The sequence below is a fragment of the Meriones unguiculatus genome, chromosome 7 (genome assembly GCF_030254825.1).
Source record: "Meriones unguiculatus strain TT.TT164.6M chromosome 7, Bangor_MerUng_6.1, whole genome shotgun sequence".
In the NCBI taxonomy this organism is placed as follows: domain Eukaryota; kingdom Metazoa; phylum Chordata; class Mammalia; order Rodentia; family Muridae; genus Meriones; species Meriones unguiculatus.
Window position 1 is genome coordinate 48,713,476 of NC_083355.1, and position 17,319 is coordinate 48,730,794.

A 17,319-nucleotide genomic window follows, 5' to 3' on the forward strand; every position below is an offset into this window, starting at 1 on the left:
TACAGATTCAATGCAATTCCCATCAAAATACCACCACAATTCTTCATAGATTTTGAGAGAAAAATTATCAACTTTCATATGGAGAAACAAAAAACCCAGAATTTCCAAAATGATCCTGTAACAACAGATTGTCTGGAGGCATGTCCACCCCCGATTTCAAGCTGTACTACAGAGCAATAGTAACGTTTAGTCATTTTTTATTACAAGTCCTGATTCAGTTTACTAAAGAATGGTAGCAAAATACCAAATATGGTTGCTAGACTTTCAAGTTTTATTTTACTGAGTTTCCTAAATTAATATCTTTAATTATAAGTAGATAGAATCAGCTTTACCATAATATGAAAAGATAAATTAAAGAAAGAGTTTTTCAGTGCCTTCAAATTTTTTAATTGAGAGGAAAGGGATGCATTAAAAAATTACTTTCTTTTTATTTATATATTTATTATTACACTTTATTTACTTTGTATGCCCACAGCAGCCCCCAAACTCTTCTCCTCCCAGTCCCACCTACCCTCCTTCTTCTCCCCCTATACCCTTTCCATAGTCCCCTAAGAGGGGAGAACCTCCTTCCCTTCTACCTGAGTTCATGTCCCTGTATCTTTACTAGGGAACCCACTTGGAAACTGAGCAGCCAATGGGCTTCCTTTGAACAGAGAGTATATGTCCCCTCCATGCATAATTATTGGTAGAATATCAGTCACTTCAAGCCTCCCTGGGCCCAGGTATTTTGGCTCTGTTGTTCTTCTTGTGGAGTTCCTGACCCCAAAGTGAATAAATTTTAATTTATATATGCATAATTAAGTTTAAAAAAGATTTTAAAAACTTACTTTCCTGTTCCTTGTGTTCCTATTTTTCAATGTCTATCCTGTTTCCCATTCTGAGTGAGGTTTCAACCTCTTCCCTTCAGTCTTCCTTGTTGTTTATATTCTTTAGGACTATAGATTTTAGTATGTTTATCCTATATTATAAGTGAGTATGCACCATTTGTGTCTTTTTCTTTCTGGATTACCTCACTCAGTATAATCTTTTCTAGTTCCCACTATTTGCCTGCAAATTTCCTTGCTTTTAATTGCTGAGTAGTATTCCATTGTATAAATGTAACATGATTTCTGCATCCACTCTTCAGTTGAGGGACATCTAGGTTGTTTCCAGATTCTGGCTATTATGAATAATGCTGCTGTGAATACAGCTGAGCAAATGTCCTTGTATGGTTGACCATCTTACAGATATATGCCCATGAGTGGTATAGCTGAGTCTTGAGGTAGCCCTATTCCCAATTTTCTGAGAAAGGGAATGATTGATTTCCAAAGTGATTGCAGAGACCAATACTTCAACCAAGGACCATGCATAGAGAGGACTTAGATCACTCTGCTCAGTTTCTAAGTAGGTTCCCTAGTAAGAGGGGGGTGTCTCTGACATGAACTCAGTGGCCAACTCTTTGATCACCTCCCCCTGGGGGGTACAGCCTTGCCAGGCCACAGAGGAAGATGATGCAGCAGTCCGTGAAAAGACTAGATAGTCTAGGGTCAGATAGAAGGGGAGGAGGTCCTCCCCTATCAGTGGACTAGGGAAGAGGTATAGGGGGAGAAGAAGGAGGGTGGGTGGGACCGAGAAGAGATGGAGGGAGCTACAGCTGGGATACAAAGTAAGCTGTAATTAATTAATTAATTAATTAATTAATTCATAAATAAATATACATTTTTCAATGATAGCTAAGTATAAACTACTTTAGAACATGATTAATTTTTATTTATAAGGCATGGATAACTTTACGAAGTTTCTTCATGTCAGCATGTGTACCATTATTTGTACATGTTACTATTTTTAAAAGTATCACATTTAGACAAGATTGACCTCAAACTTACATCCTTTTGCCATGTGCTAGAATTATAAGTAGGTACCATTTCATCTATTTTCTAGAGTATCCATTTGCCTGTAATTTATATGAATAAATATTTTAATAATTTTATATATTGTACAAATGTGCAAATATGTTTACTATCTAAACCTACCCACAATGATAAAGGTAAATTCATATATGGAAAATATTTATTTTACTTTATTCAACACTAAACTGTTCTTGTTTGCTAAGAGACTTGACAAAGAGTGCTGTTGGAATATATCCAACAAAGTAAGTGAACCTTCAGTTAATGTCCACCACGTAACTGTGTATGAAATATTTAAAGCATACTCAGTTTCAGATCCATCCTCACAGTTGATTCCTCTAATAATATTTCCAGAGATCCATTTTTTTTTCTTAAAGTGACACAAAGCTTCCTATCTAGCACCGAATATCCATGACAGCCCAGTGACATGCCAATGTGACCAACAATCTACTAAGGTAAGTTTTCATAGGTTTATTTTAGTTCAGTACTACTTTCATGACTTTCAAGGTCTTTCTAACCTTTGTTGCTATTTAAAAAGCTGCATTGTTCCTATGAGCTGCAATATCTAGGGTAAGTGATTCTCTGTTTTCTTTGCTTTCTTTCATTCAGATATTACAGCCTTATTTACACATCCCAGACCTGACTTTTGCTCTCACATCACAAACAAATGTGACTGACTTTTTTACATATTTTAACCACCATTGTTTAAAACTCATTGTCTCAAAGCATTGTTACAGTAAGCCCTTTAGCTGGAATCTGAACATATGGATGAAATTTCATATTTTGTATATTTCTACACAACAAAATATTATCTCTTTTAAAATTGGCTCGTATGTATATGTTTGATAAATACATTTACTATTTTTGATAACTTTGGTTTTGATTGTCTACCATTAGAATATACATGTTATAAGTTAATTAAACTATTATCTAGTATTCAAATAAACATAGGTATATATAAATACTTATATGTGTGTTTCAGTATATGAAATCCTTCATAATGAGCATAATATGAATTCCACCAAAATTTCAGTAATGAATTGAAATACCATTGTCTCCTTAAATCTGAAAATTAAGGAAACTTGATTTATTTCAGATTTGTCTCTTCGTTCCTGAAGATTCACATATGTTTCTGATAAAAATTTCTTGAAGTAATAACACCTATAAAAGTTTAAGACCTATTAAAGCAGAATAGATTAAATTTGGAAAAGTAATTAAGTCATTCTTACTATGGACTATGCAGATAGGGCTGTTCTTCAAAGATTTACATTCATTATTATTCATTATTTCTCACTTGTCAGTTTCACATATTTAAATAATCACTATCTGAATGTTCAAAATATATAGCATGTCTTCTTGTGTAGCTACAGGGTTCATACAAAATGAAAGCATATAAACATACAAAATATTTTAATGTTTTCAATAAACTAAACATGAGTAGATCGTGCATAAAACTATCAAGCACATCTCATTCAGAAAGTTACTACTCCTATTACATCTCCAAAATTATTGTTTACCTCAAAAATTTGGCTCTTTGATTATTTGAATGTGCTCTCTGTTTAGTAAGTACTAAATTACTATTTTCAGAACAAAATAAGCTTAGAAAATGCCAAGTGATACCTCACTGGAAAGATCTTATGGAACTTCCAATTTAGCTTGCATTATACTTTCCATTTCTCTTTTTCAGATTATTTCCTCCCATGGACTGACACAATGCAGAAGAACAGCAGTGTCAATGAGTTAATACTGTTAGGGTTGACACAGGATCCCCTGAAGCAGAAAGTGGTGTTTATAATCTTCTTAATTTTCTATATGGGGACTGTGGTAGGGAATACACTTATTATTGAAACGATCAAGTGCAGCCGGACACTTGGGAGTCCCATGTACTTCTTTCTGTTCTACTTGTCCTTTGTTGATTCCTGCTTCTCAACATCCACAGCCCCAAGACTCATTGTGGATGCCCTCTCATTTCTTACAATGAATGCATGACACAAGTCTTTGCTCTCCATTTATTTGGCTGCATGGAGATATTTGTCCTCATTCTCATGGCTGTTAACCGCTATGTTGCCATCTGTAAACCCTTGCGCTACCCAGTCATCATGAGCCGGCAGGTCTGTGTCATCTTGATTGTTCTTGCCTGGATAGGTTCTTTCATTCATTCCACTGCTCAGATTGTTTTGGCCTTCAGACTGCCCTTCTGTGGGCCCAATTTGATTGACTATTATTGCTGTGACTTGCAGCCCTTGCTGAAACTTGCCTGTATGGACACATATATGATAAATTTGCTGTTAGTGTCTAACAGTGGTGCAATTTGCTCGACCAGTTTTATAATTTTAATTATCTCCTATTTTGTCATCTTATACTCTCTGCGCAACCATAGTGCAGAAGGGAGGAAAAAAGCACTCTCTACCTGCATTTCTCATATAATAGTAGTTATCTTATTCTTTGGGCCCTGCATATTCATATATGCACGGCCACCACCTACTTTTCCCATGGACAAGATGGTAGCAGTATTTTATACCATTGGAACACCCTTTCTCAACCCAATAATTTATACATTAAGAAATGCAGAAGTAAAAACTGCCATGAAAAAGTTATGGCATGTTATAATTATGGCTGAATAAATCCAGATGTCAGATATCATAACTGAACATTGCAGATATAAGATACAGCTGAGTTCTTAATAATCTTGATTAAATTAATAAAAAGATAAAAAATGATAGAAAAAAATTACATTTCTCTCTCATTTTCTAAATATAAACTAAGAAATGTTGATTGAGATAATTATGTAGAAAATAAAGTTTTAAATCAATTAAACAAAATCAGACACATACTCCAGTATTGTCACTAGTCAGGAAAGGCATTTTGAAAAGATTATTGCATTTTTTTCTGAAAAACACAAAAGATTGACTTGGCTGCACGCTTCAATTACCAGAGAAATTAAAAAAAAGTATTCAAAATCAAAGTGTCATTTCTATCCATGCTTTATGTAGCTACAGAAGACAAGCATTTATTCTATAAAGTAGAACTCATTAGGAATCTATTCAATAAAATATGTGTTTAAGAATTACATATCCTAAAATAATACTCCTAATTAATGGCTCTAATAAATTTCTAGGCATAGTATTTTATGTCATTATTAAACATAGTGTAGGTTAATCCATAAATTAATGTGTGCATTAATAATCTTTCTACTAATTTTTTTCTTTCTAGGCAGGCAGTCACCAACTTTTAAAAGTTGCCACACCTTTGCACAAAAGACTGGTGTATTCGATTTCTGTTTTTTTGTTTTGTTTGGTTTGGTTGTTTTTTTTTTTTTTTTCGGTTGTTTAGTTGGTTAGTTTGCTCACTTGTTTTCTGGTAATATCCTAGTAACTTCTCTCAAATCTTATATCTTATGCCTGCACCTTCCCCACCCTAAGTTTAAATTTGACAATGTTTCCTGGAAACTACACTGCAGCCATATACAAACATACACATTTGATTTAAAAAAAAAAAAGCTATTTATCACAACTGTTAAAGCTCCTGTTTAACAGTTATCCATTGTTTTCTTCCTTTAATATCCAGTTCCAGCAAAATATTCAGCTTTCTCATCATTGCTTACCAAGTGTGTATCAAGTTGACACTCTCCTTTCATTTTCTAGTTTATGTTTAAAGAATTTCTTCAAACAAGATGCTATTCTTGTGAAACTCTAAGCTTAGTGAAAAAGAAGTGAAATCATCATAGGCAATCATGAAATACCATTCTTTTTCTCATTAGCAAGTTGGGAGAACTTACTCCTCCTGCCATGATCCACATTCTCTCTTCCTTTTGTTTCAATGGAGAATTTGTATTAGAATTGCTAATAAAATCTCTACACCCTTTCCTGAAGGTGTTTATCAGCTGAAGGAGTTCTCTGGTTGAATTTTGGGAGTCGCTCATATATACTAAAATATCATCTGCAAATAGTGATACTTTGATGTCTTCCTTTCTGATTTGTATACCCTTTATCTCCTTTAGATGTCTTATTGTTCTAGCTAGGACTTCAACAACTATGTTGAAGAGATACCTAGAGAGTGGGCAGCCTTGTCTTGTCCCTCATTTCAGTGGGATTGATTTAAGTTTCTCTCTGTTTAGTTTGATGTTGGCTATAGGTTTGCTGTATATAGTCTCTACTATGTTTAGGTATGTGCCTTGTATCCCTGATCTCTCCAGGACTTTAAACATTAATGAGTGTTGGATATAGTCAAACACTTTTTCAGCATCTAAGGAGAGGATCATGTGCTTTTTCTTCTTAAGTTTGTTTATATGGTGGATCACATTGATGGATTTCTGTATATTGAAACACTCCTGCATGCCTGGGATGAAGCTTACTTGGTCATAATGGATGATATCTTTTATGTGTTTTTTTATTTGGTTTGTGAGTATTTTATTAAGTATTTTTGCATCAATGTTCATAAGAGAGATAGGCCTGAAGTTTTCTCTTCTTGTTGGGTCTTTGTGTGGTTTAGGTATCAAGGTGACTTTGGTGTCATAGAATGAGTTTGGTAATATTCCTTCTTTTTCTATTTTGTGGAATAGTTTAAAGAGAATTGGAGTTAGTTCTTCTTTGAAGGTCTGGTAGAATTCTGCTCTGAAACCATCTGGCCTTGGGCTTGCTTACTTTTTTTTTTTTTTTTTTTTGGTACAAAGACTTTTGATAACAGCTTCTTTTTCATTGGGAGTTATAGGATTATTCAGTCTATTTACCTGACCTTGATGTAATTTTGGTAAATGGACTCTATCAAAACAATTGTCCAGAGGAAGACAAAGCAGCTAGTTCTGATAAGACCTGATAGAGTAGGGTCAGAGGTAAAGGGAGGATGACCTCCCTTATCAGTGGACTTGGAGAGGGGCATGGGAGGAAATGAAAAAAGGATGGATCAGATTGGAAGGGAATGAGAGTGGGTGCTTCAGCTGGGATACAATGTGAAAAAACTATAATTAATATAAAAATAATAATAAATAATATGTCAAAAGCAGAAGGCAAAAAAACCAAAAAACAAAAACTATAGCTAAAATTTTCTGCTTTAAATTACAAGTCTTTTTATAGATTCTTTTTTTTATACTTGTGACAGAGTTGCTAATAATTTGGTATATTGATATCACTTAGATAATTTTTATAATGAGATACATTGAGTAGAATAAACATTTTTCTTAAATAAAAATGTCTACACCCACAGCTTACAGAAAAAAATAGTTTATGTCCCACAGTTGAGTTAGTACTGAGTTATAATGTGAACTTTAATATTTGTTTATTTTCTTGTAGTAAATCACATGTCAACTTGAATGGTAGCAGATTCCAGTTTATCTAACTCTTGTTCTTCACTAACCAACACTAACCAAAGTGTTACGAATTCCAACCACATCTCCATAGAAGACCACACTTTTAGCAAATTAAATAAAACAATATAAGATATTTGTATATTCATTACTTTTTGTACCTGAGACATAAAAAGTTCAGTGTTTTCAAAAGTTTCCAAAAGTTGATGCATCTGTCATAGGGAGTGGTGGGCAAATAATAAACAGTGGAAATATAAGTCCATCTGTGTTTCATTTGTTACAAAACATCTATGCACATCCAGACGTACACACACCCAAGTCCTTGGAAACATAATACAAGGTGACATTTGCAGAATGAAAAAGATTAGACAAAAGGTCAATAAAGCAACTTCTCTAGGGTCTTCTTTGTTGTTTAGCTTCTTTAGGAGTATAGATCTTAGTATGTTTATCCTATATAATATAGCTAATATCACTTATAAGTGAGTATATACCATGTGTGTCTTTCTGATTCTGGATTACCTGACTCAAGATGATCTTTTCTAGTTCCCACCATTTGCCTGCAAATTTCATAATTTCCTTGGTTTTAATAGCTGAGTAGTATTCCATTGTGTAAATGTACCACAATTTCTGTATCTATGACTATGAAGGGAGAGGACCTAAAACCCCAGCATAGAAGTTGCCTATAGACTCAGTCTCCAAGTGAGGTTCTTAGTAAGGGGAGCGGAGACTTTTTCAGGCATGAACTCAGTGGCTGGCTCTCCGTTCACTGACCGTTGCAAGATGTAGCCTAGCCAGGCTGCAGAGGAAGACAATGCAGTCAGTCCTGATGAGACCTGATAGGCTAGCATCAAAGAGAAGGGGAGGAGGACCTCCTCTATCAATGTACTATATGAGGAGCATCAGCATGGGGGAGGAGAGTGCGACTGAGAGGAGACAGGGAGGGGCCACAGCCAGGATACAAATTGAATAAAGTCTAATAAATGATAATAATAAAAAAGAAAAAAAAACTCAGTAAAGAAAACAGTATTTGAGAATAGAATAAGGAGGTGTGCGGTGGTAGAAATTAGAAAATCTTCTGAATTTCTAAATTATTAGTCATTAATTTAAAACAGTAAATAAACTGTTATATTTAAAATTCTTTGACAATATACCCACCTGAAAGATAATTTTGTAGTGATTGTACAACTTCATAAATGCTTGAGAGAAAAATCCATGAATTCCAATTATCTTTGTTGTGTTTCAATAATTTGTACTTCATTGTACCCAAAGTTATTTTTAAAATCACATCTGTGATTCACTCAAAATGAGTTAGTCAGCTATATTAAATTTTTTTCCAGATGAAAAAATCTAAAAGAAAAGTAAAATAATTACTTGAGATTGTTGTCTTAGTTAGTTACAGACTTCCAAAGGGTTTTCATTTGATTGTCTTAGTATCTGGGATTGAATCTGGGACATCAGACATGCCAGCTCAGACATGCCTCAGTGCAGCCCCAGAACCAGGTGCTGAAATAATTTATGTTTTTCTAACCAGAAACCATTTATTTTAAAAATATTTTTTCAAAGATTCTAAGAACACAGTAAACTTGAAAATTTGCTGTAATGATTGTTGATTGCATTTATTTTAACTTTAAGGAGGTGTCTAAAGTCTAAGATGAGGCTGTGAAGCAGTGATAAACTTTTTATTATGAATGAGGTGCTGTCATAACTACAGGTACAATTATTTTTGTAGCCTTCTCATCAGTCAATAGAGATCTTAATATTGGTCTAACCATTGTAACTCTTCTCTTAAAAAATATATGAAAAATTAAGATTTATTTCTCACTCTAACAAGTGAATTAAAAGTGAAAGTGTTTCCTGTTGTGCTGGTTTGTCATGAGGAGTAAAGAAGATGAAATATAAAGAAGAATTTTAAAATGGAAACAATACGTGACATTTTTTATAAATTAGGACTTTCAAAATAGAATCAAGTAAATTTTATATGTTTTGTTAATAGTTTCTGTTATTGTATATCGATAGAATAATATTTTTAAAAATCAAAAGATCTCATCAGGACTGGCTTCAATGTCCTCCTCTGTGGCCTGGCCAAGGCTGCTCCTCCCTCGGGGGTGGGGGGTGGTCAAAGAGTTAGCCAATGAGTTCATGGAACCCACTTGGATACTGAGCTGCTGTGGGCTATATCTGATCAGGGGTTCTAGGTTTTATCAGCCAGTCCTGATGAGACCTGATAAGCTAGGGTCAGATGGAAAGGGAGCAGGACCTCCCCTATCAATGGACTTAGAGAGGAGCATGTGAAGAGATGAAGGAGGGAGGATGGGATTGGGAGGGAATGAGGGAGGGGGCTACAGCTGGGATAAAAAGTGAATAAAATGTAATTATTGTAAAAAATAAAAATTTTATTAAAAAAACAAAAAAATCAAAAGATCTCCTTATAGTTAGAAAGAATGTTAAACTGAAAATACTACCCTGAAGAGAATGACACCCCAACCAAGAACAATGCATGGAGAGGACCCTGGCTCACATATAGCCCATAGACTTAGTCTCCAAGTGGGGTCCCTAGTAAGGGGAACAGGGACTTTCTATGGCATTCAGTGGCAGGTGCTCTGCTTGTTTTGTTGTTGTTATTATTTGGATACAACAGAGTAGTTGCACATATAAACTCATGGCATTTATAACAGTATGCACAAGATTTCTATAAGTCTACATGAGACAAAATTTCAGCATAGTTGGGTATGAAGCCCACCCTCAGCTGAGGAGGTTTTATCAACTGGTACATGATTGCAGAAGGAGAGTAAGTTTTCTTCAAGGGTATGACACTTGTTAAGTCAACTGTGTTCTACCACAGAGCTCCTAAGCAAGAGTATTTAGGTAGCACAGATTGGACTTGATGTTTTTTGTTTGGCTGATTTTTGCTTGTTGTTTGTTTGCTTTTTAAGAAACGAAGTTGATTTGGTGAGGAGGTGGGGTGGATCTTGGAAGAAGCAGGGGGAGGAGGGAGAAATATAATCAAAATATAATCAAAATATATCATGTGAAACTCTCCAAGAATTAATATAAAATATTTCAAACACAAAACAACTAAGACAATGGATTCAAACTACTTGAATATAGAGAGATTACGGAATGATATTAAAGAAACCCAATAAAATTGAAAGAAGTTGAACATAGAGATATTTATATAAGGAAATATTGAAGGAACTCTGCCCAGCTCAAGTGTGGTGAGCATGGTTCTGCAGGCCTTGGCTTCTCCCCTACTCCCCTTGCCTTCCTGAAAAGCATTGGATTGTACTGCTAAAGTCTGTCATGAAAGTTTATTTACTTGTTTGGCCCCTTCCTCCTCCTGAGGCTGACTACCAAGGCCCATCTATCAAAGTATTAAAGTCCAGTAATCAAGTCCCACTTTAGCTCACCTAATTAGCATGCTCAATTAAAATTAAACACCTCATCCTAACATGCAGGTTCCCATTTTACCTTCATAAAACACCATTTTCCCTTTGCCCTTCTGTCTCCTCTCCATCCAGAGGCAGTCTTTGCCTCCCACCACCAGGACAAATATTTGTTACTCCTTTTCTCCCCTCTCCTTTGTTCCCTTTCCTTTATCCTTCTTAATATATTTCCTGTCCTTGTCCCTTATGCCTGCCCTTTGTCCCTCTGTGACATTTAAATTTTTCTTTGTGCTGAGAACTTGGTCAGAAAACTTGCTCTTTTTTTTTTTTCAATGCAGTTTATTCAGGAACCTTGAACAATCCTCGGACTCTGGGGAAAGCCAGCCCACAGCTTAAATAGCCTCTGGGTAGCCAACCCAGGCGTGCCACGTGGGCAATGCGGATAGGTCCACATACATGGAAGCAAGCCAGATCCTCAGCCTTAGCCAAATGTGGAATTGTAAGGCATAGCATTCCGCAGCTCTCTACAGTTCCCCCTTTTTGTTTTAGACACATCAGGCAAGAGTAGAGGTCTGATCTCTGATATTAGAAATAAATTGGGACTTTGTACCGATGTTCATTTAGGTGTCATCCACCCAAAGAGCATCAGACCCATCCGATACCTTTTTCTCAGAGGCGGGACCTGGGGCATCAACCCGCATGCAATCAGACATGCTCTTCTCTGGGTCGAAAGCTGCTGACCCTGAGTGCAGTGCTTAGCCTCGCATCCTGAGCGTATCATTTTAGCTTTTTATGGTATCCAACCATGCTTAGGGAGAATGTCCTGCTTCAATGGCTGTAAAGGCCTGAATGATCATGGCTGCATCACACTGTTGTGAGACTCTAATCTTGCATATATACCACGAAAACTTGCTCTTGGAGCTCCTGAGCAGATACTTTTTCTTTTAAGCATCTCAACAAAGATCTCAAAGATATAAGACAACTGAAATATTTTTAATGTCTTCTTACCTTCAAGGTACCTATAAGGAAACTATTAGTAAATTTGTAAGCAGAAATCTGAAGAACATGAGTACATACATTCAAATAATAAGCATGCCGTTAAAGAAGAGCATATTTGGAATAACAGATATTTACTAGATTTTACATTTGTGTGTGTGTGTGTGTGTGAGAGAGAGAGAGAGAGAGAGAGAGAGAGAGAGAGAGAGAGAGAGAGAGAGAAGGGACTTCAGAGACCAGATGAAAGTGCCGGATTTTAGGTGGTTGAGGTGTGGGGACCCTGCCTGAAGTGGTGACTTGACTCAAATACGGGGGGTTTACAACGTGGATACAATGTTTTTTCATGTCTGAGCTATATTTTCAGTTTCTGGAAAAACAGACTTTTAAAACAGAATACCACCAGGTGGTGGTGATCTATGCTTTTAATTCCAGCACTTGGGTGGCAGATGCAGACACTTCTCTGTGAGTTCCAGGCCAGCCTGATCTACAGAGAGAATTCCAGAACAGCCAGAGTTAAAAGCAGAAACCTTGTCTCAATAAAACAAAGGCAGCAAACAAACAAACAGAGTGTATTGTTAGGACTTTCTTAGAGGCTCAAACTTTATCAAACAGGGCATTCCAAGTTGTGCTTTTAACATTAAACAAACAACCAAAAGGGATGCTGTCTTTATTAAAACATATGGAAGAAAAGAAAATTCTGTGATGTGAATCATAAAACACTAAGAATAGAGAACAGAGATATAAATCAATTAGTGCAAAAGTTAGAATACTAAAAGATAACTATAAATACAAAAATATATTAATTATACACAGTATGAGCCAGTGTAATTTGTGGCATTGACATTAGAAAACGAAGAAATGTATATAAAGTTATAAAATGATTAATGTTTCCTTAATTTCAAATGGTTATGACTTCAATAGTTATAACTTCAAATGCTTACATGATTCATATAAGCCAAAGGCAACGAAAATGTACCACAAATTTGAACTGTGTGTTCATAATCCAATACATTTGTAACATTTTTTCTGCTAACTTTTTCTTAGAATTGAGTGATTTTATAACATTTCATTAATTTTTTCCCTATTTCATCTTTATGTTTAAATGAAGTGATTTATATATTTTTCAATATGTAGTTCCTGTTAGTCTACACTTCAATTTTAGTAAGTGTTTTGTAGAAAATTTGCTTTCTTAAGATTTCATGTATTTTTATTTTATATCTAAGAATGATTGCATGCAAGAATGTGAGTACACTGCCCACATGCTTGATCCTGGCAGCACAAGAATACTGTCAGATACCCTGGAACTGGAGTTGAAGACGGCTGTAAGCCACCATTAGGTGGTGGGAACCAGTTTTTGTCCTCCACAAGAGCAGCAAGCATTCTTAACTACTGAACCATCTCTCCAGCCCATTAGAGAAAATTTCTTTAAGAGAATTCTAGTGTCAAATCATTCAGTTTTGTTTATCTGGGCACTTTTTAGCCCATAAAATTTGAAAGAAAGGTTTTCGAGGTACCGAATATAGAATTCTAAATTAGTAATTTTATTTTATTTTTTATTTTTATTTTATTTTTTATTAATTACAGTTTATTCACTTTGTATCCCAGCTACAGTTCCCTTCCCCATCCCATTCCAAATCTCCCCTCCCTCTTCTTCTTTTATGCCCCTTCCTAGTCCAATGATGAGGGAGGTCCTCCTCCCCTTCCATCTGACCCTAGTTTATCAGGCTTCATCAGGACTGGCTTCATTGTGTTCCTCTGTGACCTGGAAAGGCTGCTCATCCCTCAGGAGGAGGTGATGAAAGAGCCAGCCCATGAGGTCATGTCAGAGATGGTCCCTGTTCTTGATACTGGTGAACCCTCTTGGACACTGAGCCACCATGGGCTACATCTGTGTAGGGTTATCTCCATCCAGGGACCTTGTTTGGATTATCAGTTTCACAAAAGACCACTGCTCCCAGATTTTTTGCTTCTGTTGCTCTCCCTGTGGAGCTCCTGTCCCCTCCAGGTCTTTCTATCTCCCCCTTCTTTCATAAGATTCCCTGCATTCTGCCCAAAGTTTGGCTATGAGTCTCAGCATCTGCTTTGATACTCTGCTGGGTAGAGACTTTCAGAGGCCCTCTGTGGTAGGCTCCTGTCCTGTTCCCTGTTTTCTCCCTCTTCAGATGTCCATCCACTTTGCATCTCTGAACTAAGATTGAACATCTTACCCAGGGTCCTCCTTCTTGCTTAGCTTCCTTAGGTGTACAGATTTTAGTATCATTATCCTGTAATATATGTCTAATATCCACTTATAAGACACACTACCATGTGTGTCTTTCTGCTTCTGGGATACCTCACTCAGGATGATCTTCTCTATATCCCACCATTTTCCTGAAAATTTCATGATTTCCTTGTTTTTAATTGCTGAGTAGTATTCTGTTGTTTAAATGTACCACAATTTCTGTATCCATTCCTCAACTGAGGGACATCTGGATTGTTTCCAGCTTCTGGCTGTTACAAATCACTATTCCTTATTGTCTGAGAAAGTGCTGGATTGATTTCCAAAGTGGTTGTACAAGTTTACATTCCCACCAGCAATGGAGAAGTGTTCCTCTTTCTCCACATCCTCTCCAGCACGTGTTGCTCCTTGAGTTTTTGATCATAGCCGTTTTGATGGGTGTAAGGTGAAATCTCAGGATCATTTTGATTTGCATATCCTTGATGACTAAGGATGTTGAGCATTTCTTTGTTTCTCTGCCATTTGATTTACCTCTATTGAGAATTATCTGTTTAGCTCTGTACCCCATTTTTTCTTTTATTCTTTTTTTTACATTTTATTATGACTTTTATTAGTTACATTTTATTTTTTTAATTCTTTATTAATTACACTTTATTTACTTTGTATCCCCCCTGTGGTTCCCTCCCTCTTCCCATCCCAATCCCTCCCTTCCTCCACCCTCTGCATGCAAGCCCCTCTCCAATCCACTGATAGGGGAGGTCTTCTTTTCCTTCAGATCCTAGTCAATTAGGTCTCATCAGGAGTGGCTGCATTGTCTTCTTCTGTGGCCTGGTAATGCTGCTTCCCCCTCAGGGGGAATTAAAGAGCAGGCCAATCAGTTCATGTCAGAGGTAGTCCCTGTTCCTATTACAATGGAACCCACTTGGATATTGAACTGCCATGGACTACATCTGTGCAGGGGTGTTAGGTTATCTCCATTCATATTCCTTGGTTGCAGTATCAGTCTCAAGAAAGACCCCTTTTCTCAGATTTAGGGTAGGTGAAGATCCTTTCCCAATCTGTAGGCTGTAATTTTGTTCTGACGACAATGTCCTTTGCTTTACAGATGCTTTTCAGTTTTTTGATGTCCCATTCATTGATTGTTGCTCTTAGAGCCTGTGATGTTGGTATTCTGTTCAGGAAGTGCTCTCCTGTGACAATGAGTTCAAGGCTCTTCCCCACTTATTCTTCTCACAGTTTTAGTGTGTCTGTTTTTATATTCAGGTCTTTGATCCACTTGGAGTTTAGTTTTGCATGGGGTGAAGAATATGGATCTATTTTCATTTTTCTACATGTAGACATCCAGTTAGACCAGCACTATTTTTTGAAGATGCTATCTTTTTTCCATTGTATGGTCTTATAATCAGTTTTAATTATTCATTTAGTTATTTATTTCTGTGTATGTATATATAAATACATGTGAGCCACATGCCCTTAATGAAGAAATATAACCTAAACGAGCTACTACACTTCTGTGAGTCAGCATTCTTTCATGTGAAATAGCATTGTTTTTTTTTCATTTAAATAAGTTTGCTTTTTTATTTTTCTTAATTACAACTTATTCACTTTGTATCTCCCCTGTAGCTCCCTTCCTCCTCCCCTCCCAATCCCATCCTCCCTCCTCCAAGTTTGCTTTTTTTTTCCCCCATAAGCCACTCTCTCCTCCCCTCCCAGTCCCACCCTCCCTCTCCTTTCTGCATGCAAGCCACTCCCCAAGTCCAATCAGATTATGGAACTGAACTGAACTGCCATGGGCTACATCTATGCAGGGGTTCTAGGTTATCTCTATGAATAATCCTTGGTTGGAGTGTGAGTCTCTGGAAAGTTCCCTGTGTTCAAATTTTCTTGTTCTTTTGCTCTCCTTGTGGAGTTCCTGTCCTCTCCAGTTCTTACTATTTCCTACATCTTACATAAAATTCCATTCACTCTGCCCAACAGTTGACCATCAGGCTCAGCATCTGCTTTGATAGTCTGTAGAGCAGAGGCTTTCAGGGGCCCTCTGTGGTAGGTTCCTGGGTTGTTTCCTGTTTTCTCCTTCTGATGTCCATCCTCTTTGCCTTTCAGGATGGAGATTGACCGTTTTAGTTAGGGTCCTCTCTCTTGCTTAGTTTCTTTATATGCACAGATTTTAGTGCGTTTGTCTTATGTTGTATGTCTATATGAGTGAGTATATACTGTGTGTGTCTTTTTGCTTCTGGGACAACTCACTCAGGATGATCCTTTCCAGGTCCCACCATTTACCTGCAAATTTCATGATTTCCTTATTTTTCATTGCTGAGTAATACTCCATTGTATAGATGTACCACAGTTTCTGCATCCATTCTTCAGTTGAGGGGCCTCTGGGCAGCTTCTGGCTATTACAAATAAAGCTGCTACAAACATGGTTGAGCAAATGTCCTTATTGTGTACTTGAGCCTCTTTTGGATATATGCCCTGGAGTGGTATGGCTGGATCTTGGGGAAGCTCTAGTCCTAGTTGTCTGAGAAAGCACCAGATTGATTTCCAGAGTGGTTTTACAAGTTTATATTCCCACCAGCAGTGGAGAAGGGTTCCCCTTTCTCCACAACCTCTTCAGCATGTGTTGTCACTTGAGTTTTTTATCTTGGCCATCCTGATGGGTGTAAGGTGAAATCTCAGGGTTGTTTTGATTTGCATTTCCCTGATGGCTAATGAGGCTGAGCATTTCTTTAAGTGCTTCTCGGCCATTCGATATTCCTCTCCAGAGAATTCTCTGTTTATCTCTGTTCCCCATTTTTTAATTGAATTACTTGGTTTGCTGCTTTTCAGTTTCTTTAGTTCTTTATATATATGGGATATGAGTCCTCTATCAATTAAAGGGTTGGTGAAGATTCTTTCCCAATCTGTAGGCAGTCGCTTTGTTTTGATGATGGTGTCCTTTGCTTTGCAGAAGCTTTTCAGTTTCATGAGGTCCCATTTATTGATTGTTTCTCTTAGAGCCTGTGCTATTGGTGTTCTGTTCAGGAAGTTTTCTCCTGTACCAATGAGTTCTAGGGTATTCCCCAATTTTTTTTCTAGCTGATTTAATGTGTCTGGTTTTATGTTGAGGTCTTTGATCCACTTGGACTTCAGGTTTGTGCAGGGTGATAAGTATGGATCTATTTTCATTTTTCTACATGTAGACATCCAGTTGGACCAGCACCATTTGTTGAAGACGCTATCTTTTTTCCATTGTATGGTTTTGGTGTCTTTGTCAAAGATCAGGTGTCCATAAGTGTGTGGGTTTATTTCTGGGTCCTCTGTTCGGTTCCATTGATCCACCATTCTGTTTCTATGTCAGTACCATGCAGTTTTTAAAACTGTTGCTCTATAGTACAACTTAAGATCAGGGATGGAGATACCTCCAGAAGATATTTTATTGTAGAGGATTGTTTTAGCAATTCTGGGTTTCTTGTTATTCCATATGAAGTTGAAGAATTATTCTTTCCAGATCTGTAAAGAATTGTGTTGGTAATTTGATGGGAATTGCATTGAATC

At 36.7% G+C, this 17,319-nt stretch overlaps 1 protein-coding gene across 1 annotated transcript; it reads left to right on the forward strand.

Moving 5' to 3' along the window:
- The first annotated feature begins 3,599 nt into the window (after nucleotides 1–3,599).
- On the forward strand, nucleotides 3,600–4,510 carry LOC110544361 (olfactory receptor 4C11-like). The gene is given in 2 exon segments (XM_021630379.2): nucleotides 3,600–3,849; nucleotides 3,852–4,510. Coding segments are annotated over 2 exon segments (909 nt in total).
- Nucleotides 4,511–17,319: the final 12,809 nt, after the last annotated feature.